General features: G+C 36.8%; 1 protein-coding gene across 1 annotated transcript; it reads left to right on the top strand.

Annotated features, from left to right (window-relative positions):
* Window positions 1–1,383: 1,383 nt before the first annotated feature.
* si:ch73-127m5.1 (neurotrypsin) lies at window positions 1,384–22,477 on the top strand. The gene is made up of 14 exons (XM_046854086.1): window positions 1,384–1,820; window positions 4,807–4,849; window positions 10,094–10,336; window positions 11,428–11,566; window positions 11,751–11,929; window positions 12,564–12,711; window positions 13,154–13,332; window positions 14,427–14,568; window positions 15,509–15,720; window positions 16,462–16,603; window positions 16,738–17,019; window positions 17,141–17,263; window positions 19,115–19,395; window positions 19,979–22,477. Exons 1-14 carry the CDS (start codon window positions 1,746–1,748, stop codon window positions 20,311–20,313), a joined length of 2,523 nt encoding a protein of 840 aa, XP_046710042.1. The 5' UTR covers window positions 1,384–1,745; the 3' UTR covers window positions 20,314–22,477.
* The last annotated feature ends 1,101 nt before the right edge of the window (window positions 22,478–23,578 follow it).

Here is a 23,578-nt window from a genome sequence, read left to right on the forward strand (position 1 = left end):
AATTGCTGTAAATAAAGATCTTTTAATGTGTTTAACAGTTATATCATTAGAATAGTTGCACATGCAGATAATACACCATTAAATAAATTGCAATAAAAAAAATTGCTTAAAATTTTTTGTCCAAATGTACATTATTACAAAGTGTTTGTCTATAATTATTTGCAGATTTCTTAGCTTCCTAAAGTTTTTAGCTTCCATCTGATAGGGAAATACACTAAAGGGTTTCATAAAGAGTCTTTATGGTTTCCTCCAGAGGGACAATTTGTCATACCTTTAAGGGTAATGGATTTAACCTTTTTCTAAAACTGTAATCATCAGGATAACAGGTTTTCTTCTTTAGGTTTGTGGTATAACCAAACAGTATAACTAAATAGTACATTCCATAAGGAAATTCATCTGGAACATCATTTCTTTGCTGTCTCCCAGAAGCTTTTTGCATGCTTTTAGTACCTTATTATAAAGGTTTAAGAACTATGAATACCTTAAAGTAAACCAATTTTTATCGTCTAGCGAAACCACGTTTTACAATGACTACTGTATACCTACACTCAGTGGCCAGGCACTTATGGTTATTCATTCCTAATCACATGGTGACAACTTAATACATAAAACCATGCAAATACAAGTCTAGAGCTTTAGTTAACATTCAAATCAAACATCTGAATGGGGAGAATGTGATCTCAGTGATTATGACCATGGCATGGCTTGAGGTGCCAGATTGGCTTGTTTGGGTAGTTCAGAAACTGCTGATCTTTAAGGATTTTCACATACAACAGTCTCTAGCTGACAGTAAAGCTACAGAAACTCTTCGTAACTCTGGTGCGCAAAAAAGGCAATTCAGAATTCACAGAAATCTCTTTTAGTGGAGTGGCTAGAACAGCAAGACAGCAAAGGTAATCTGAAACAACAGTGATCAAGTGCTTCTGACAACTGGAGAGTTAAAAATGGAGGGTGGGTTTACTGTTGTTTTTGTTGTTGTTGTTGTTGTTGTTTTTAATCTAACATTGCAGTCTAATGTGATTTCATTTCATCCAGATAGACCTAAACAACTATATTTAAACTGAGTTCAAATATGAGGTAAAATGCATTTCAGGTTATAACTCAGCTTTGGTGGGTTTGGAATCGTGTTCATTGTTGGACATTGATACTGGTATAAACAGCACTAATACTGATTAAAATACAGTGTCAATCTTTTTTTTTTTACTTTATTCCGAATCCCAGTGACGCACGATGGCTGTTTCAGCAGTGATGATTGAAATGATATCGTATTTTTTTTTTTTAAACAAATTAATTTATTTGTATATTTATTGACCTGATTGAAATCGAAAGGCAGGCATCCTTACAGATTTGATCCTGGCTGCTACTGGCGGTCACGCACCCAGCGCGCCGTGCGTAATCTGGATTTTCGGAGCGGTGTGTGTGTCTGTGCGTGCGGGCGTGTGTGTGTTTATACATTACGCGTGACAAGACACATCAACGATCAGCCATCAGGCATTAACCTGCTGCAGGAGGAAGGTGAGAGGGAGCACAGAGGGGGTGTGTTCGTGAATGAGAAAGGAGGGATCCAGGAGCGCCGCTCTTCCCCTCTGGAAAATTAACGGGTTTAAACCACGCCCACGAGCCGAGCCTCTCAGAGCATTAGACGCAGAAGCACGATCATATTGATCCAAACACCGCCTCGGACGCAAACCGAGCTTTCACTGTAGAACTTGGACCATGCCTGCGCTTGGAGGTCAGAGATAGGGATGGAGTCGCGTCCGTGGGGGACCGTCGCCCTGATCAGCGCCTGCTGCTGCTACTGGCTGGCCGCGCTGGCGGAGGTAAGACTGCACCTACAGCTCAGCATCTCCTGCTCCGTAGGATTAACAGCAAAGGACATTTTCACGTCCCACCGTTTAGACCGTGACCGCTTTTACACATCTCTTGACGCATTGTGGCTGCAGTTGGAACAGAAAGTGTGTCTTTCACTCATCATCATAATGCAGCTTCGTACTGTATCCCACTCTCATTGTTCAATAACGCACCGGAATGGATTCAGGCGTCGCCCTCTGTAACAGGAACAAGCGCCTTGTAGATAGGAAATGTCGATTATTTGACGAGATGGCATGTGTACCAGCATCAGTGGTCCCTACATATTAATAATGTTACCAGAATTACATTGAATAAAACACTATGGCGTGCGGAGACTTTCGTTGTTCTGTATTGTCCTATGCAGATGCATTTCTTCATGCTAAAATATCATAAATTCATGTTTTATATTTTTAACCTTAATCAGCATATTAGGATATTTCAATATAACAATACAGCCTACAAAATCCCTACAAAGGTGACCCATATTCATATGGTGGCTAATGTTTTTAAAAGATGTGCTCAGGACTATTATATTGCTTTTGAAATGGAGAGACAAAATAGATTGTATATCCTATTGGATGTTCAGAAGAATTTTAAAGCATGCATGCCAGTGCTACTCAATTGTTTGTGGGTAGATGCTGAAATGTAGATCAAATATGTCCATAATGGCAAATGAATCTCTGCAAATTCTGTATATTTACACACTGCATATCACAAAGGTAAATCTCAATCAAATTAAATCTCAGTGTAATTTCAGAGGAAACCAAAGCATGCTTATCAATGTTACAAAACTAAATGAAAGTAGAGTCTGCAATGTGTGTGTATATATAGAATATACAGATCCATATGCCAATATATATATATATATACATATATACATATATATATATATATATATATATATATATATATATATATATATATATATATATATATATTGGCATATGGATCTGTATATTCATGCACTGCATATCGCAAAGGTAAATCTCAATCAGCGAATTCAATCTCAGTATAATTTGTAGTTCACTACAGCTCCTACACAGCAGGGCATCTGTATCTGAACATCTGTTGCAGTGAAGGGATATTAATAAGTAATATACCTTCTGTGTAGTATTTTCTCCTCATTATGGTGATTCTGCTCTACTAACAAATTATATTAACTCGATATTTAAATACAGATATATCAATTCAGAAGGTTTATTATACATATTAAAAAATAGATACGTTTTATAGGTATTGTACATGATTTATGATATTGTTATTATAATATCCTATTAGGGAGTTTTCTCATTTAATTGATCAGAATAACAAGCAGAAACAGTGCAATAGTGCTAATAAGTAAAAAAGCACTGTGCTATCTGTCATTTTTATTATTTATTTTCTTAATGTTTATTGTTTATATTCTTTGATATATATGAATACTGGATGCTGTAGAAGGTAAACTATTACCACACCACTTGCTTTGGGTGACAAAAAAACCCCACAGAGTCTTTCTGGTGTAAATTGCCACATCAGGAGCAGCCTGAGACATTGTGGTTTCTCCTTAGGTATGTTTTCTTTGCTGCCAGTATGTACCACAGCTGGCAATGCCTGGTCTCATCTGCTGCTTCAGTGGAAGATTGACAGATGCAATTATGGATTTAACTGACCGCAGTGTGTTGATATGAGCACAAATATCTGAGCTCATAACCGAGTCTTGTATCTGTGTGTAACACAATTAGCTTGGCGATGCCTTGCTCGGTCCCTAGAGTACTTCAGCACTTGTAAATTAATAAAGTCATGCTCATGTTTTGCTCTGCAGTCATGCAAGATAACGTGTGGCTGCATGTTGGGTAAATTAGTACAGCGTGGAAAGAATAAATACATTAAAATCTAGAAAGGCTTTGATTCTCTTTATATAAATGTATTTGCTTGTACAAAAATGGGATTTAATGATCTGTAGTGGACTGCTTGAATGTTCTATTTGTCCATACATTTCTACAGTTACAGTAAGAGCCTCATATAATTCAATGTCCATCAAAAAAAATTTTAAGACTGCCCCTGTAGTGTAGATCAAGGGGAAAAAACTTGTATGTACACAATGTCTTTATCCAAGGTCACATTGTAAAGCATGATATTTTCCCTCTACCATTACAAAAGAATATCTAAATTGTATACATGTATTACAGCCAATGAAATATATATATATATATATATATATATATATATATATATATATATATATATATATATATATATATATAAAAGACAATTTCTGTAAGTGTTCTGTAATTTCCAGCTTGAAAGATCAATGCACGTAGGAGCATTTGAGCTCAGTGCCATTGTTGAAGGAAACTAATGAAGCTAATCCTGTAGAGAGTGGAACAGGTGATAATTCTTAGACATGAGGTCAGGGTTGTGTAGTGGATGTGCACAGCTTTGCAGCTATGCTCTCCAACATTTTCCCTGGTAAGATTGTGTGCTGAAACCTTTTAGAGCACTGAGTACATCTTATTTATGAACAAGTGAGTCAGTTCAGCATTGCTGAAAATAAAATGTAATGGTTTAATGGTGAATTCCAGACATTAAATATTTTCTGTACTACATTCTACAGTCTGCATTAAAACACATCTAATGCAACAAGATTTGGCACCCAAATTATTCTGGCTGTCATATGGCAATTACAGCACAGTACACGAAACAGCAGATATAAAATGTTCCATGTTAAATATTTAGCAGGTACCATCTATTATCATGTCTGTAGTTCTACCATGAAGCTTCTCATGGCTGCTGCTGCTGCTGCTGCTGAGCTGTGTGAGTGTGGGTTGAGACAGAATGCACTGCTGTTTAAATTTGTGTCACGTTTAAGAAGATAAAACTGTTTTTCTGGGAAAACAAGCACTAGCTCATGCTGAACATCTCTTCATAATTCTGTCAGCTTTCTGCATCTGAACTGTTTGCATATCTTCATTGCAGGTGACTGGTGATGATAGCTACCTGAATGCTATTCAGAATACAGGTGAGTTCGCAGGCATGTTATGAAACTTGACAAATTGCAATGATTTGAAGATATTTTGCGGAGCTACATGATGCACATATGAATTAGTGCACTATATTAACATATATTGACAATATCAAATCAGGCTGTGCATAAATCACTCATAAATGTCTAGTGGGATTTTAAAATATGACATATTATTGAGGTTACATCTTAAAAGACATCAGGCTTGGTGGATGATGGCAGCTGCATCGTTTTTGATCTCATACTGATTCTTATCAGATTTTTTCCTTCCGTTCTCTCATACATTCCCAACAGCATTAAATTACCCAGCATCAGTCCCATAGTGGGAATGACTCAGTGCTTTGATGCAACTTCATCAAGAGTGATAAACAGCACAGACAGAATTAGCCAATCAGGGCGCTCCATGGGGTTTTAAGTAGATAGGGTTTAGATTGAGCTATTTGTGCTTTGTCTCGTTTTCAATAAAAACGAGATTTTCTGAACAGCATTTGGCAAGTGCTCAAGCCTCAAATATAAGTGGGTCAGCATTAGGTAGTGTTTTTTCTTTGTAAGTGCATTTGCATGATCTGAGTGACATTGTGGTCATTAGAAATGTATATATCCCAAAATCATAGCAGTTGTTTCTTTAGTCTCAGAGAGACCTGTGCAGTACAGATTTTGAATTGCACTCCTGCACTCTATCTAAATGATTCAGAATATTGTCTATAATACAGAATTTGAGTTTTGTAATTAATTTCACCATGGCCATATCCAGATACTGAAGCTGAGTAAATAATTGAATGAATGAATGAATGAATGAATGAATGAATGAATGAATGAATGAATAGATGAATGAATTAATGTATCTATTGCAACATTCAGTGCCTCACAAGCAGCTGGTATACTCCCATCTTAGTCAGCATGGCCTTTGTTTATTTCATACACTTAAACTCCAATGATTTGCAGTGCTGTTACCTTTAGCTTAAATGATAGGACCTTTAAGAAGCACAGAAAAATGAATGTATCAATGTCAACTATAGCCTGCACACATAGTTGTCATGTGTGCAGATGTGTACATAAACAGGATCAAAAAGTTATTGTAGAGTGGAAAATTGATTATTGCTGGGAAAGGGGATAAGAATTCTCATTGCACAGTGCTGAAAATTAATGTGTCCCAGGACTCTGTATGGATGTTTTGTGTGAATTACATGATTTCCGCTACCATCCGTTCTGCTCATGCTCTCCCAGCAGTACAAGAGAGGATCATGAATAATCACCCACAGAGCACCAATCTACAAGCCCTTGATTCTGCATTCTTTATTCCTACCTCAGTATGAATTTTGTCACCTTCTTTCCTAACAAACTGTACAAACAGACAATTGAAAAATGTCAATTATGTATTTTTTTCCATTAACCTTAATCCTTACTCGTTTATTTTTAATGTGTGGAAACCATGTAGGATGTTGAGCTCAGGTTAAATTGCATGTCTGTGGCTATTTTAATATTTGAGCAGAAACACAGGAAGGCTACATTCCCCTCCCCCTCAATGTTTCTTTGGCAGCCCTGTGCTTCTGACAGCTTTGATATTCTGTCCCAGACCCCATATCTAATCTATGTGCATATTTCTGTTTACTCTGCAATCAAAGTAATATCAAGTGAAGAAATGTCACCACAGTAATGATACGGATTACTGAACATTTCAGTGTGCAGGTCTGAGATATGTGTGATCTTGTGTGTCCAAACGAGTTATGTTCAAGTCCGATAGTAATAAAGTAGTGCACAGGCATATAAAACAGAACCATAGACTTTTACAACACAATTAAAATTTTCAACAAAATTATATGATTTGTTGTTGTTTAATTTAGTTAGTTTTTTTTTACATCAGTGCTGTTTTATACATTGATTGTTAATCACTATTGATTTCAATCATAAATACCTGCAGCATGCGAAAGAATACATGGTCCAGTGATTCACTGTAACAGCTCATAGGTTCACCAGATAGCTTTAATATGTCCTTGTCATACTGTGTATGAATATGTTGTTTATATTGTTATTAGTTTTTCCTGAAATAGTAGACAGTTCTTAGTACTAAAAAAATGCACCTTCAACAACATTTCCAATATATATTGCACCATATATACATGTTGTTTATTAGGTTTCTTTTCATAGATTGCAGCATCACACTCTACATTCTGTGTATTCATATAAAGTATCCTTACGATGGTTAACTGGGTTGCAAGTATAGTTATTTGGTTATTCAATCATACATTCACAACGACCCATTGTGATTCTATGTTGCGTTCTAAACTTGATTTTAATTGCCAACTTATTGCTCATGTGTACCCATATATGACAGCGTTTTTAAGTAATAACACATCATTTATACATTCCAAATGTGACAGATGTGGTAGTGTTTTAGCAGATGCATTAACCCAGTTATATATCTTCGTTTCTATCATTTGTCACTTGGCCCCTTGATGAAGAAATTAATAATTCTGGACAATGGTAATATATTAATTTAATAAGAGACAAATCTGCACTCTAAATATTGAAACAGCTAAATTTCATGGGTGCATTCCCTGATGTTCAGTGTATCATTGTCCTCTATTTTGTGTATCTCATAGCTCATGTTTAAAAATAATAATAATTTCCAAGCAAAATATTAAAATCCATCTCCAATAGACACTGAACTTCTGGATCTGTGAAAGTAGATTTGTAGATTCATTTTATCTGCAGGTTTATTGTAATACCCCTCCACACATATTTATGTACTCAATTAAGTTGAAATGCACAATGAGTGATTTCCCCAGGGGTGATGCTCAAGTTGGCACAACTCATTTTGAAAGAGCTCTTACTCATTCTGCCTTAATATCTCTAATTCAGCTATGCCTTAATTGCAGTTGGTCCATTTAAGCTTAGCTGGGGAACCATTCATCTCCCTTCTGTTTGATACACACACACACACACACACACACACACACACACTTTCTTTCTCTCTCTCTCTCTCTCTCTCTCTCTCTCTCTCTCTCTCTCTCTCGCTTTCTCTCTCTCTCTCTCTCTCAAACACATCACTCACCCACCTTTGTGGTTAGCCCTAATGTGTGATGCGTCTAGCCTGGCTCTGAATGTGTCTGCAGACAAAGCATCGACTTGTCACTCTGTCCTGTAAACAACAGTATGTTCCTCTGTCAGTTATGAATTTAGAAAGATACAGAAGCATTGGATTACAATTAATATTTACTGGAAACTAAACAAGCAAGATGTATGAATGAAGAATTTGCTTAGTCACTGTGCTCTGGATTTGGCTATTGATACGATTAGCAGGAGATTAATGAGGCTAGAACATTGAATTATCTCCAACCTTGATTGCATTTTCTTTCTGTCTTCCAAATGATGGCACAATTTGCATGAAACATGCCAAAACAATCAGAATATTGGGTGGCATTTCATAGACTTTTGCTCCCAACGCACTGGCCAATTTTGATTCCTCAGACATAGGAAAAAATATACTAGAACACATTTTTTTACTTTTGAGTGCTGCATTTTGGTAACATACATAAATAAATACTTTAAATTGGCCACCAGCATTCAGGTCTAACATTATGTATTACTACAAGACTGTGCTCAGTAACATACATTTAACATATTTAATATGACTTCATTTTACTTTCTCATAAACTGCTGTCTGCTCTTTATTCATTATTAAATACCTGAGAATATGAAGAGATTATTGTTGGCAATATGTCTTCTACGAGTCTACATGCCCTCAAATGACATTGCTACTGGTGTTGTGGATATATATATATATATATATATATATATATATATATATATATATATATATATATATATATATATATATATATATATATATGAATGCACAAACTTCTGTATTTGGCTTTGAGTATAATTCTTTGCTTAAGGGTTATCAAATGTCACCGAGGTTGTTGGAGAAAACAAGCTCAGTGGTGACTGCAATTTCACAGTCCATATGGTACAAGGAAGTGTCTTCAGAAGGGGTTTTCATTCCACCCAGTATATGAGTGTTCAAGTTCACTTCCTGTACCCCATGTGCTGAAGTGTATAGACCATTATATTGAAACAGTCAATCATTTGAAAATAGTAATTTCAGGTAGCACCATTTATCTAAATGACCTAAAAGTCAAGTATTCTCAGTGGGTCTCTTTTTCTAAAATTCACTATTTTAAATGGGCTAACCACATTTCTCATTGCCTAGTGATCTACATGACAGCAAAGACATTTTATGTGCATGAAAAAGGTTAGTCGAAAGACTTCCTCCATCTTGATGCTCTGAAAATGAGCCCATTTCTGGAACATTCTGGAGCAGTTCTCTGTGTAATTTCGGTCTTCTTTTGCTGTGAGCAATGGCCCAGTTGTACAATTCTCTTGTCCTCTCTTCCCTCTCCAAGCTTAGGTCTGAGAAATCAAAATGCAGAATGTGTTTTGAGAAGACACAAGGGCCAAAGCAAGTGTTCATGGGAGATAAACACAGCAGTGCTGCAGTGCATGCATCTCGTCCAATATGCTATTGGCAATGAAACTTGCTAAACTTGGACTTGCGGAACGTTTATCCAAAAGCCTCACTTTCACTTCTTATTGCTGAAAATATTGCAGTCTCATATATATTAAATATTTTACTTATACTGTACATAAGTAATATATGGCATATCTGAAAAGTCAGGAACCATTCTGAGTAAAACTACAACATATTACATATATAATACTACATATAGTTGTATATTTAGTGTTTACAACATATGCTCTATATATGCTCTATGAATTTTCTCAACTGCTGTAAATGTTTTTGCTGAATTTTTTTAATGTTTGTAATGACATATTTCAACAATATATTCCTATTGGTTCCTGAATTGACTGAATGACACTCTATCAGTCATAATTCCTGGTCAGGGTCATGGTTAATCTGTAACCTATCCTGTGAACATCAATCAATTGCAGATAGATGCAACTTAGAGTAGAACCTAGAGAATCCACAGGAAACCCATATAAACACATAGAAAACATGAAGAATTCTGTACACAAAGTGATTAGATTAACAGGATTGCGACATTGATGCTACCTGATGTGCCACCATGCAGCTGCATTTCATATAAATGAAACCATTAGCTTTCTTTTTTGTTTTAAGGTTAAAGGATTCAAAAGAATTACTGTATAGTGTCTCCTTAGTTGGTTCACTTATAGTAATTATACTACCAACATCTGTTTTTTCCCTTTATTTTGCAGTCCCTCTCTCCTGTTCAGAAGGTTTTACTGAGCTGGGCTACTACAATGGCACAGTGTCCCAGACAGATTCAGGCTCACCATGCCTGAAGTGGACAGAGTTTCCTGATTACGTGCAGCAATACCCTGGCCGAGGCCTGGGAGAACACAATTACTGCAGAAACCCAGATCGTGAATCCAATCCCTGGTGCTTTTTCAGACAGAGCTCTGGTGCCATTGGCTGGGCTTACTGTGACTGCCACCAGGGTAAGACAGACTATCCTACTCTATCACTATCACCATTCTATCATAATGATGCATTGGCATTAATTTCCATATGCCCTTCATCCAACAGCTTTTAAATAGCACCAAAAATATCACTGCCCCTAACAGTAGAAATGTAAAACATAAAACACGATATTTAACAAACAAATATAATAAATCTATATAATTTAAAAGAAACTTGAATACATTCACTATTCATTTTTAATTTTAACTATTAATAGGAGCAAGTAAAACTTTTGTTTTGCTATTAAAAATATTTATTGCTTTCTAGTAGTTTACCTCCAACCTAAACAAAAAACAATAAAAGTGACTGAAATGAGACCTGCAGGCTTGTGATATTACATTTCTCTGTGTGAGATTTACCATTAAAAAAAGCATCATGATTAACAATTTAATCTTCCAGAACCTAAAGTTATGGAATTAATCATTTACACCATTAAATGTTTGAGCAGAATATGAGAGTGTGTAATAATATTTCCAGCTTTAACAGTAGGGACCTTCTTGCCAGGTATATTATTAGGTGATAATATAGAATAAACAGTAGAAAACATTGCATTTCTTTTTATGCAATCCATTTCATATTTCGGTTGTCTAACATTTGCATGGCTAACACTGTTTGTTAAACCAACGCTGCTCAAATGGTTAGAAAATGTCTAGGAGAGGGAAAATAACAGCATATTTAATAACTTTCTCATTTCCGTTACCATTAACTATATTTGCAAAGCGTTAGATCTGACATTTTATGCAAGGCTTTCATAACACAAGTCTACTTCCAGTACACAATTCACTTTACCAGGTTGCATTATGCGGAACAATGAAAACTGAACAGCTGTTGATAGAAGTACTATGTTTTGGCAACTAAACAAGTCTGATACTTTAAGAAGTGCTGTACAATAAGTTAGTCAAGGGTGTAGTACAGTGAATAGAGAAACAATTTAAAGAGCAGTGCATCAGTCATTTTTTTTACAGTAAGGCACAACCTCTCTCTCTCTCTCTCTCTCTCTCTCTCTCTCTCTCTCTCTCTCTTCTCTCTCTCTCTCTCTCTCTCTTTCTCTCTTTCTGTGTGTGTTTAGGTGCAGCCCGTCTGGTGGGGGGATCCTCCTCTAAGAGTGGTCGTCTTGAGGTGTACTTAAATGGCCAGTGGGGATCAGTGTGTGACACTCACTGGACTGACCGAGATGCCAGTGTGGTCTGCAGGCAGCTTGGTCTGGGGTAATATAGTCTGGGATTCATTATATCAGTGTTTATTAGATGATGGTATTGTTACTATTTCAGATTCTCTATGCAGTTCTTCACTGTAGTCCCCTTGCTGTCATTATGCATATGGAATATGAAAAGTTTATGTTTTGATTTCCCAGTGCAAGCCTGTGTATGCATTATGCCATTATATCTGCAGTGAGATCGGCACTGCGCTTCAGCACTCCTACTTTGGTCCTGGTTCTGGCCTCTTTCACTACACGCGCCTTGGCTGCCGTGGCAATGAAAGCTCTCTTCTGGAGTGCCGGAGCAGGAAGTTTGTAACCAACGACTGTACCCATGGCAATGAAGCTGGGGTGTTGTGTGCCCCACCTGAAGGTTAGGAGGTTTTCAGTGAGATTCTAGATGCTGTGACCTTTTGAGTGACAGGCACAAAACAGCTTCCTACACACGTGCTTACAAGAAGAGCTTTGTTTTGTGTGAGTGGAGAAAAAGTGTGTGCAGCTGGGCTGAAGGAGGGAAAAGAATAGACAGTATGTGGAGGAGAGAAGAGTCTGCCTTAGTCTTTCATGTGGTTTAGATTATTAAAAGGGTGGGTTTGATTCATTTAGGTTATTAAGTTATATATTTAGTTTATAATATAATAGAAAATTAAACAAGAGAGAGAGAGAGAGAGAGAGAGAGAGAGAGAGAGAGAGAGCGAAAGAGAGAGCGAAAGGGAGCGAAAGAGAGAGCGAAAGAGAGAGATGATAGACAGTGTAATGACTGCCAGGCTTAGGCTCACGAATACCTATCTACCTGCTGTGACATCAGAGACAGATATTCTTGATTAGTACCCCTATTATTCTTGTCAGTGTTTCCAAGGTGCACAAGTGAATAAAAAAACATAGCACTGATTTAACAGACAAGACATTAAAATTATATGTAATTCTTAGAAAATACTGATTTTAAGTGTTGATCATAAATTGGCATCATTTGTTGAGTTCTGCTGTTTTCTGATCGTTTTAATCAGGTACCGGCCCCCCTCTTCGCCTGGTTGGAGGGGAGGAGGACTTTGAGGGGAGAGTGGAGATCTATCACAATGGCCTCTGGGGAACTATATGCGATGACCAGTGGGACGACATGGATGCTGAGGTTGTTTGCAGACAGCTTGGACTCGGGTGAGTTTGAGTGTTCACATTTGATGCAGTACATTACCCATTATGTTTCAGGTCCTGTGAGAACAACAACAATCTGTGGTTCCTTAACTGCTTTCTGGAAAGACCACTGAAGCACTGAATATGACTTAAACAACACTCACTACTCAGAAGGACTATCCTATTTCAATGTGTGTGTAGGTACATGTAAGAAAGCATGGTATTACTAAATAATTTATATCATGCTGCAGTATTTTTACTGTTAGAGAGCCTTAGCTTTGTTGCTGTACTAGTCAGAATGCAGTGCTTCTACATGGTACAGAGACCCAGAGTAAAACTATTATTAAAAAACTTGTTAGTTGATGGAACCTTAAACCGAATATTCTTTAATAATGTTGTTTTGATATTAAGAACATTAACCCAAGATAACAGCTATATATACTCATGTGTGAGGTTTCTTATTCAGGGGCATACCAAAGGCCTGGTCATGGGCTCATTTTGGACAGGGCAGGGGACCGATCCAACTGGATGCTTTGCAGTGCACAGGAAATGAGCTCTCACTGGACGAGTGTCCTCACAGTGGCTGGGAGCAACACAACTGTGACCACATGGAGGATGCCGGAGTGTCATGCAACCCTTATACTGGTCAGGACACTTAAACACACATACACACACACACACACACACACACACACACACACACACACACACACACACACACACACACACACACACACACACTCCTTAGCCAGACTATCTTTCACAGTCACATTTATTAAATTGTTTAGGTTTATTAATCATATGTTCACTTTGTAGGTACATAGTTACTGACTGTAACTTATCTGTTGTCATACACACATTAAAATGCATTCACATGCATATTCGTACATTTTAATGATGATAAATAAAGGGAATAAACCCAAACCGATAAATCATTTCATTATTTGATTTGGCATCTATAAAAATGAAAAAAAAAAAAACACTGAATAAATATAACAATATATTGTATGAAAAGTGAATGAATGAATCGATCTACAATAAACTCTGACATAACATGCGTGTGAAAGTATTTTTAACAGTTTATAAGTATTTTATGTTTATCAAATAGTAAAACCAAATTAAAATGATTTTGAAACAATGGGGCACTGCAAAAAATGTTTGCACTCGAATAAAGATCAAAGACAGAAAATAGCTTTTCATAACAGCTAAAATTTTACATTTTCCACAGAGATTCATTGTACTTTGTGCCATTCTATTTTCCTTTGAACATGGTGAATGGCAATTTTGGCAATCTTTATTTCCCCATAGATATGTATTTTCTGGCTAAAAGCAAACAAGCAAAAGATCAAAGACTTGTAGTTTAACCCATGAAACTAAAAATCTGTTACTTGATCCGGATGTTGTTTTTTTTTAAAAGAAAAAATTCTTTTTTATTATATATTTTTTTAATGTTTTTTTTTTAATAAATTATATTCTATTATAGATGTCATTAGGTAAAATATTAATCTTTTTCAGCTTGAAACTCAGAGTAGATACATGGTATCTAGTAAAATTATATAATTTAGAAAAATTATCCTTTTTTTGTATAAATAAATAGTCTTGGAAGAAAAAGACATGTGATACCTAATAACTTAATGTTGAAGACTATAGGTTTTATTTGTTTAGACACAATGCACATCAGATGCTCTAGAGAACAGCAGTGGAGCTAGAAGCGTCTGCTGGATTGGCATGTGTTACAGATGGAGTAGTGAGACTTGTAGATGGAGACAACCCGTGGGAGGGCCGTCTGGAGGTGTATCACTCTGGAGATTGGGGCACAGTCTGTGATGACAACTGGACTGAGCGTCAAGCGCAGGTGGTGTGCAGACAGCTGGGATTCAGGTACTACTTCTGAATTCTTTAATACTGTGGAGGGTTTAAGAAAGAATCTGCTTCATTTGCAGAATTGTAAAATTAGTACAGTATACTTACAAGAAGTTATTAAAATGTTTTCAATCTTTTGTATCTATTTGATCCATATTAAAATTATTTATAGGGTCTAAGTTTTAATTCACAACACACTGTGCTCAGGTTCAGCAGGGTTTAGTCTATCCTTGTTAAATCTTGATTTCAGGACTAATAACAACAAACATAATTCTCACCAAGATTTGATAGATACCTTGTGTGTGTTTGAGAAAGCAGCCTAATCCTTTCAAGATTAGTATCCTGTGGATGTGTGGCTTGTAGCTTTCTTTTTTTTTTTTTATCTCCAAGTGAGCTATAATGCACTTTCAGTTATCCTTATTTTAATTCAATTTAGATCAATTCAATTTTATGTGTATAGCACTTCTAACAATGGGCATTGTACTATAGCAGCTTTATGAGATTTATAACTTTAAAGTATTAATTCTCATATGGCTAGTGTAATAAAACAAACACAAAACATGTCTAAATCAAGTATAATACCTGCACACAGATAATAAATAAAATTACCTACTATTACCCCTACTTGCAAAAGTATAATTTGTTATCATTAGTGCACCAGGTGGCAATGTAATCAAAATACTATAAAGAATTGATTCTTGATAAAAAAAAGAAAACATTTAGTGTAATTAGCAAGACTGCTGTCAAGACATTTTGCATGCTAATGGTTTCTGTTAATAATAAATGAAAGTCAGTAGGGGCTAGTTAGCATTAGGAAAATTAGGGGAAAAATTTGATTTTTTTTTAGGTGAAGTGTTTATTTAACAAAAATATATGTTTATACTATTAACACTTTAGTTAATACAAAATTATAATATTATATAACATTTTACAGTAAACTATATGTGTGTGTGTGTAGGGGAAGTGCAGAAGTGGCTCCTGCTGGGGTGTTTGGTGAGGGAACAGGCCTGATCCTGATGGATGATGTGCAGTGTAAAGGAACCGAGTCTTCACTGCTGGAGTGCAAACACAGTGTGTGGGGTCGACATGACTGCTCTCACAGTGAAGATGTGGGCATTAGGTGTCACAGGGCAGAGACTAACGACGTTCCACTTGCCCCAGAAACAACAGGTCGGTTACTGACAGTAAACCAGTCATTTAGGTGAAACATTTGTTTTATCCGTGTCTGCGTGAGTGGTTGTATGTGTGTGTGTGTGTGTGTGTGTGTGTGTGTGTGTGTGTGTGTGTGTGTGTGTGTGAGAGAGAGAGAGAGATGGGGAAAGGTGGGGGTTGCTGATGTCCATCAGAATTTGCAGTTTCACACCACCATAAAAATCAGTATGAATCTAAATGTCAGATTTAGACTGTAGCCCAAAGGGCAGAATGGATACATTTCTGTATCACACATACCGCTGTCACTATAGATTTCTATTTGAATTTCAATAAAGCTATTTGTAGTCCTTGAGGATCACAGCCTTCTGGCTGACATTTTACAGTCAAAGCATTGCCATTTACAGTTTTTTCAATCACTCAACCTGACTCTTTCTCAGATCTTTGGTATGTTTATGTTATTTTCTCTGTCATTAATCATCACTACTTTAATCTGTTTTCATCAGATTTACTGTTGTATAGCAAAAGGCATAATTTTAAGTTGCAATATATGTGAAAATGCAGGCTGCATCTGGAAAGGAACTGCCCGGGAGGCACTTTCAAAATGACAAAATTAGCTTTTTACCCCATAGTTCATGATTATACTTTTTTCTGCTCTGCATCTTGCTTTATATTCCTCAAGTCTTTTGTGGGTACTGTTCTCACAAAGAAAATAGTTGATTTTCCTCAGTATGACTTCTGTCTGGTTTATGGTGCTCTCAGGTCCTCTGGTGCGGCTGTCTGGTGGTGACGGCAGAAAGGAGGGCAGAGTGGAGATATTTTTGAATGGAGAGTGGGGCAGTGTCTGTGATCATGGATGGAATGATGTCAATGCTGCTGTCGTCTGTAGACAGCTTGGGTTCACGTAAGGATCAGTTTTTCAGTGATAAAAGACGTGTGGCTGTTATGGAGATCTGTGATATGCTGTGTCATGCCTGGTATTGTCAGTTCTTATAACATTTTCCTGAATTCAATCTGTCTTACTTTCTATTGGTGTAGCGGAGTGTCTAAGGCACGGCCAATGGACTACTTTGGCTCTGGGAAGGGCCAGATCCATTTGACCAATGTGAGGTGCACAGGCAAAGAGTCTTTTCTGGGGGAGTGTCCTGCTAAAGGTCCAGACAGCCATGTGTGTAAGCATGGCCAGGAAGCAGGTGTGGTATGTGGCTATGTTCCAGAGCCAGAAGCAGACATTGCTATTGTGGGGACCCATACCTGTGGCATAAGGGGAGGCACCGAAAGACGCAGCAAGAGGATTGTTGGCGGGAACAAGTCTCTCAAGTGATTAAGCACATATACATTGTTTATTTTGTTACACTTAATTTTGTGGTTTGAATGGTAATAAATGTGGTTTGAATGGTAATTTTTTTATTAACCCTTTTTGTTGTTGGTATGCTGTCAGGGGAGACTGGCCATGGCAGGCATCACTGTGGCTCAGATCTCAGTCTAGAGGATCACAGCCCTTGTGTGGAGCCACACTCATCAACTCCTGCTGGATTCTCACTGCAGCGCACTGTTTCAAAAGGTAAGAGTGACACCTGCTGGACATAAGCTGTACTCAGCTATCCTGCTTACAGAACAAAGTGTGATCGAGATCTGAAGAATTTCTGGTTTACATTAAACCTACACTGCATTGACTACCTAATAAAAATGCAAAATGTGTCACAGGTATGACATTTTGCCTAGTGGTGTGGTAAATACACTGTATACAGTAGACATATTGACAATTATTTTTTTATTTGAATAAAGTTTTTAACAATGGACTGTCTCAAAGCAGCTTTACACAGATAAAGCAGTAATAAAATAATGTATATCTCACTCTTTACCTAAACTCCTGTGATGTAGTTATTAAACTGCCAAATAACATGTAATATAACATGTTTAACATTGTACATTGGTTTTTATTTACACTTAATCCACCTCTTAATACAATCGATATCATGTCACAATTTTAGAAAGCATCAATACTATACAAAAATGCAATATAACAATGCGTGGCATTACAGAGAGAGAGAGGCATTTCACATATGGATGCACATTTTACTAAAGCAAGCTCCAAACCTCTACACTTCAACCGCAACTGTGCCACCTACATCATCTGGAGCATTTCAGAATCAATATTTGTCTAATAACATAAAAATAACATAAAAATAAAATAAAATACAACCTACTCACCAGAGATGCATAGTCATAAATTGCTTTGCTCCTCAGAGGCTGTAATCCAGTGGTACAGCTCATATTCACTGGTTTGGAAGCGGTGAACAAACCCTTTCCTGGGCTGAGACAAGCTAGTTGTCTCAGGGGTTGGCCGACCTCTCCTCATGATGTCTAGCTTTTGTTGAAAATGTATTTTTAAGTATGTCCAAGACCAAATCAATTTATCTTCCTCCGTAGGCATAAAAAAAGTCTAATTCAGATGTATTAATGTGTGCAGAGAGCTACACATGTGTATTGCTAGTCGAACAGTTTTCCTCTGACCAGCCAATCAGAAGGTGGAAAAATGCTGACGCTATTCTGGGCTAGCTAGCTAAATTCGAGGCGAATTTCAAATCTGGTTGGTAAGAGACAGACCCATTGCTAATATTCTCAATGGTAAAAAGGCCAGCAGTACTGATTTTGAAGGCCCTGGGCAGATTAGATTAGATTGACATGGCAGGACATAAAGGCTGAAATCTGATTGGACAAAAAAATCTAACATCCACATACCATAGTATGATTCATAGTCAAGAGAAACGCTACGAAATGAAGAGAATTGACTGTTGGGAATAAATTAATACAACTTCATGGAACAAATATTAGAATTTAGGTTGTAAATGTGGTCAGTGCTTCTGATAGAGTTTAGGCCAGCAGAGAAGGCTTTGCTGGCCCTGAAGGCCCACCACTGGATGCAACCCACTAGTCCCTTTCAGTTGCATAACTTGTGCATACAAACAACAGTTTATTTTCATATGCATCTAATATACTTTAAACAAATTGTATATCATGATGATATTCCAATTATAAACAAATAACATAAATCTTTTGGCAGATTATAATTATACAAGATCTAAAGAAACTTTCATACATAAGCTGAAATCAAACCTGTTTTTTCAGCAGAGTTACTCAAAATGATGTGTAGTAAAAGCATGCATACAGTAATATGTTACAATCCCAAATAAAATTTTTCTTAACTGGAATTATTTCTAACATGCATAGGATAAATGCCATATATATATGTAAAATTTTTTAACTTTAACTGTTCAAACCACTTAAGGTGATGCATTTTATTCTAAGTAAATGTTTAGTGTAAATGCACTTACTCTTAAGCATAAATACAGTTAATTGTAAATATGGTTTAGACCTCTCACTCTGCTTACCCTCACTCTTCCTGTTCTAGGTTTGGCACTGATGCGTCTCGTTATGTGGTGAAGCTGGGTGACTATCATACAGAGGAGCAGGATGATTTTGAGCGTGTGCTCACTCCAGATCATGTGGAAGTGCACAAGAAGTACAGCAGTGAGAGCTGGGAGCATGATGTTGCTCTTATTCGGTTGAAGGGAGCTGAGGGAAAGTGTGTGTCCTTCAACCCTCACACTAATGCAGCTTGTCTGCCTGCACCTGGCAGCAAGTGGGGCAAGAGACCTGCTTCATGTGTCATCACTGGCTGGGGCATGTCTGGTGAGGTTTGCTGTTTGTAATAATTTTAGTCAACAGTTGAATGTGACACAAATGCAATTGAAAACAGTGAAAGCCTTTCCTTTCCTCTTTTGTCAATGCTGTGTATACGCCGTGATATTTTTATCAAGGAAATGAGACAAATGAGTTGGGCCCTAATCTTTTACATCACCAGGCGCATATCAGATAACATGATATATTTCTGATATTCCTAACATTTTATAAGCTCATTTGTTTGGGTCTGTGAGCATCAATTTTAAGTTGCTTTAAACAAAAACATCAGTCAATGTTGTAAACACATTTTGGGTAAATCATTGCTCCTAAACAGCTCAAGAGTTTGATCCAGAACTGTTCTTTTTCCTCATTTCTGTGGATTTCTCCTTGGCTATTTCAGTTTCCTTACACCTCCAAAAACATGTTGATGCATGGATTGGCTATTCTAAATTGATGAACTAGGATTTATTTTCCTTATATTTTCCTGATGCCTAGTGTTTCTAGGATCGGCATCTTTGAAATTCTATAATAAAAACACTTTTCTGTATTGCAAAGTCCAACTATAACAGTATTCCTTTTCTTTCTCTCTTAGACACTAATCACCCTCATACCCTGCTACAGGGCTGGGTTCCACTCCTCCCCTCATGGCAGTGTAGGAAGCGATATGGTGAGCGATTCACCAGTCATAGCATGCTCTGTGCTGGCAGCATGGCCCCTGACCAACAGCGACATGCTGACAGTTGTCAAGGGGACAGCGGTGGTCCCCTGGTGTGCCAGGGTGAGTCAGGCCGCTGGGTGCTTACAGGTGTCATCTCATGGGGTCACAGCTGTGGAGACCCTTCCTACCCAGGCGTGTATGCACGGGTCAGCCGGTATCTTCCCTGGATCGAGCAGGTGACACACAGCACGGCTCCTCTCCAACACTGAACTACAACCTGACAAAAAATCACCGGACTCTAGACACAGAAAATAAGAGCCAGACAGCACTGGGCACCATGTATTGCTCAAATCTGCACTCTGCAAAAGCCGTGGATCCTACTGTGTTCTATCCAGTTTTAGCTCTTCTTATCTGGCATTGATCCTTAGCATTTAGAGATCTTGGTCCTTAGCATTTAGTCTTTAGGCTTACACTCTGGAAACCCAAGGTCATATTGAGTGATGTGATGTGAAGTTTGAGGGATATGTGTTCTTTATTGTTGTGCTGTCCGAAGGCTGCAGAGCATGTTAATGTGCATATTATATTCAAAAGCCATTCAGTGCAGCCGCCATTTCCACTGCATGGTAGATAATGCGCCGAAGCTCACTGTGAGCTGGTTTATTTCTTTCTGTGGATATGTCGCTCCTGTACTGACAAAAGCAAATCATTTTCTTTACCCTTCGGCTGCTGGTTACTGTTAACCCATACTTACATTTTTAGCTCATTAAGAACAGAATATTCATTAAGATTACAATCAGTGTTGTAACATTCTTTTGTTTACTTGACTGGCCATTAAATGTGTAGGATGTTTTTGTAAACAGTGACATTAAACAAAGCCATTATGCCATCACACATGCCTAAGAAACAGGCATTCACTAAATGCCAAATAATGTTAATGATATGAAAACAACTTACACTTTGGGGCTGACATTATATTTCATTCCTAATCGCTCTCAAACAACTCAGCATAAAGTAAAAAAACATGTAATATATTACTTTTTTTTAGTCTGTCATTTTTAGACAGTAGAAGGTGTATTTGAACTTTAATAGGGAATAGCCATACTTTATTTGCATATGCTCTTGTTTGTGAGAGAATGATGACATTCCAAATGGCACTTTGCCTGGTAAAAAAAAAAATAATAATAATTCTTTGTCAAACAATTTCCCAGTTCCAGTATTGCCTTCAACCTGTAAGTGTTCATGTAATTTCTAATTGTAAAGATACTAGGAAAATTTTCTTTTTTTTGTTTTGTTTTAGGTAAAATCATTTTACCTTGTCACATGTCATATTATTATTATTATTATTATTATTATTATTATTATTATTATTATTATATTTATTTGGTTGTATGGAGTGTGTCTTTATTCATCCAGTGGGTGGCAATATTGTGTTTTCTACAGGAGTGGATTTCAGCTATACGGTAGATCAGGTAATGTATTAGTGTTAGAGTGTGTCCTTTGCTTTTGAAATTAGGCAACTGTTTGTGAATACAATATAAAATGAAGGCACAAGATTTTGCTAAACGTTGTTTCAGTGATATATGGCACATTTTTGCATTTACAAAATTTGGGGAAAATATGTGTAGTAAGGGCTTTGTAAAATATTTATTGAAATTGGCTGGATATTTACTGTAAATAAGGAGATGAGTTGCATTGTCTTAGATACACAAGCATTTTTTGAATGGCTATTAATATTTGGTGAAATTCACAAGGTTCTCTGTAAATATTTCCACCAGGACAAATGCCAGACAGCAGGTGTAGAATATCTTACAAACGATTAAATGTGCAGCCAGTGTTGTGTTACACTTATCCTTGTGCATCCATAATGACGAGAATGTTGCCCATTGGCACATTTAAAACGTAATATCATGTCCATAGATATGTGTTTGTAAACTGCAATTTAACAAGCGATACAGCATAAGGTCATTAACATGAAAAATGCTATTAGGTCAATCTGCCTTAAAGATAAGGACTATTTTACATATGAATCATTTAAATTAGTTCTACCACTCAGCACAAATAATTATACCTTACCAAAATTTAAGATTTTGGGTCTATAGGCTAGTGTATTGCTGTACTATTAAAACAGACATGTTTAAGAGTAGATATCATGTCACTTAAATAAAAGAAGTGTGCAGATTTGAGTGGTTTTAACGGCAGTGCCTACTCTAATCAGAATAAGCCATGTTTTTGTGATCTGGCCTCCAGTGCTAAACAGCTCTAGGCCTAAAAGTGTTAAAAAATTTGCTTAATTCTACATGATGGGGAAATGGTGTGATGATGTCAATTGCATGTCATACAATCATTTGTTTGTAGGTAATAAAAATTCATCCAGTCTTCTGTAAGTTTTTTGCTAGCTCTGTTAAAAAAATAAATAAATATGTATGACGAAAATAAAATTTGTTCTTGTGGCTTTTTTTTTTTTTTTTTTTTTTGCAGTTTCTCACTTGGATTCATTTAAGACACCTTGTAGGCAAGGAAAGAATGAACACCGTGACAGCTGTACAACATTTGCGCATTTGCGCCATTTGTACAACCCAGCATGTAAAGGGTGCAAGGCAAGAATATAGCCTAGATGTAATGCCAAGATCCTTTATTAGAAACGGAACCCAGCGACTCACTGACAGTACCTGCTGTGCCAATGTGCTGCCTCATTCAGAATTAAAACTCCTCCATGTTTTTTTATTCTTAGGTTTTTCCTTTTCCTCTTTTACTCATAATGAATTCTTCATTGACATTGCATACAAGAGAAAAATTCAAAACATCTTAGGTTAAATACTGTTCCAATGCAGAAATATTTCAGCATATAGTCAATGGGAGATTGAATTAAGAGTTTGGATTATAAACAACCTTATGCTAATCGTACACGACAAAGCTTGAGTTTTTTTATTGCACCTGTCAGTGAACCGAATTAGAGCAAGAGGCCACTATACATTTATGATTATGTTATGTTTTAGCGTTAAAATATACAAATAATCCAAATCCAAATTAATCAATCTCATGGATTTTAAGGCACAAGAGAGTCAGTTTTGCAAGGAGTAACCCCTGAGTTGATTAAGGCTTCCGCAAGTAATCACATTTTACAACTATGGTGAGCAGAAAAGTAAACACAGTACATTGAACTTTATGCAGTACCTCAGGTGGTGGACTACATTACAACATTTACAAGGCCAGTCATATTTTAAAACCTTAATGTAAATAAAAATGGATATGAGAATCTAAATCAGAATCAGAATCAGGTTTATTGGCCAAGTGTGTTGACACACACAAGGAATTTGGTTCCAGCTGTTAGTGACTCTCAAAGTCTAACATTGGGTCTGCTGACAAATGTACCATATGTCAGCAGACTAATATATTCTTTTATGCCTCATGGTGCCTCTGTGCCTTAAATTATGTGAAATTATTTTAATATACAAAGGAGCTAATTGCTTAGACTGCAATACAAAGTTAGTTTGATAATTATACAGTTTTCAATCAAGATTTCATTCATGCTTA

This window comes from Silurus meridionalis, chromosome 7 (assembly GCF_014805685.1).
Source record: "Silurus meridionalis isolate SWU-2019-XX chromosome 7, ASM1480568v1, whole genome shotgun sequence".
Taxonomy (NCBI): Eukaryota; Metazoa; Chordata; class Actinopteri; order Siluriformes; family Siluridae; genus Silurus; species Silurus meridionalis.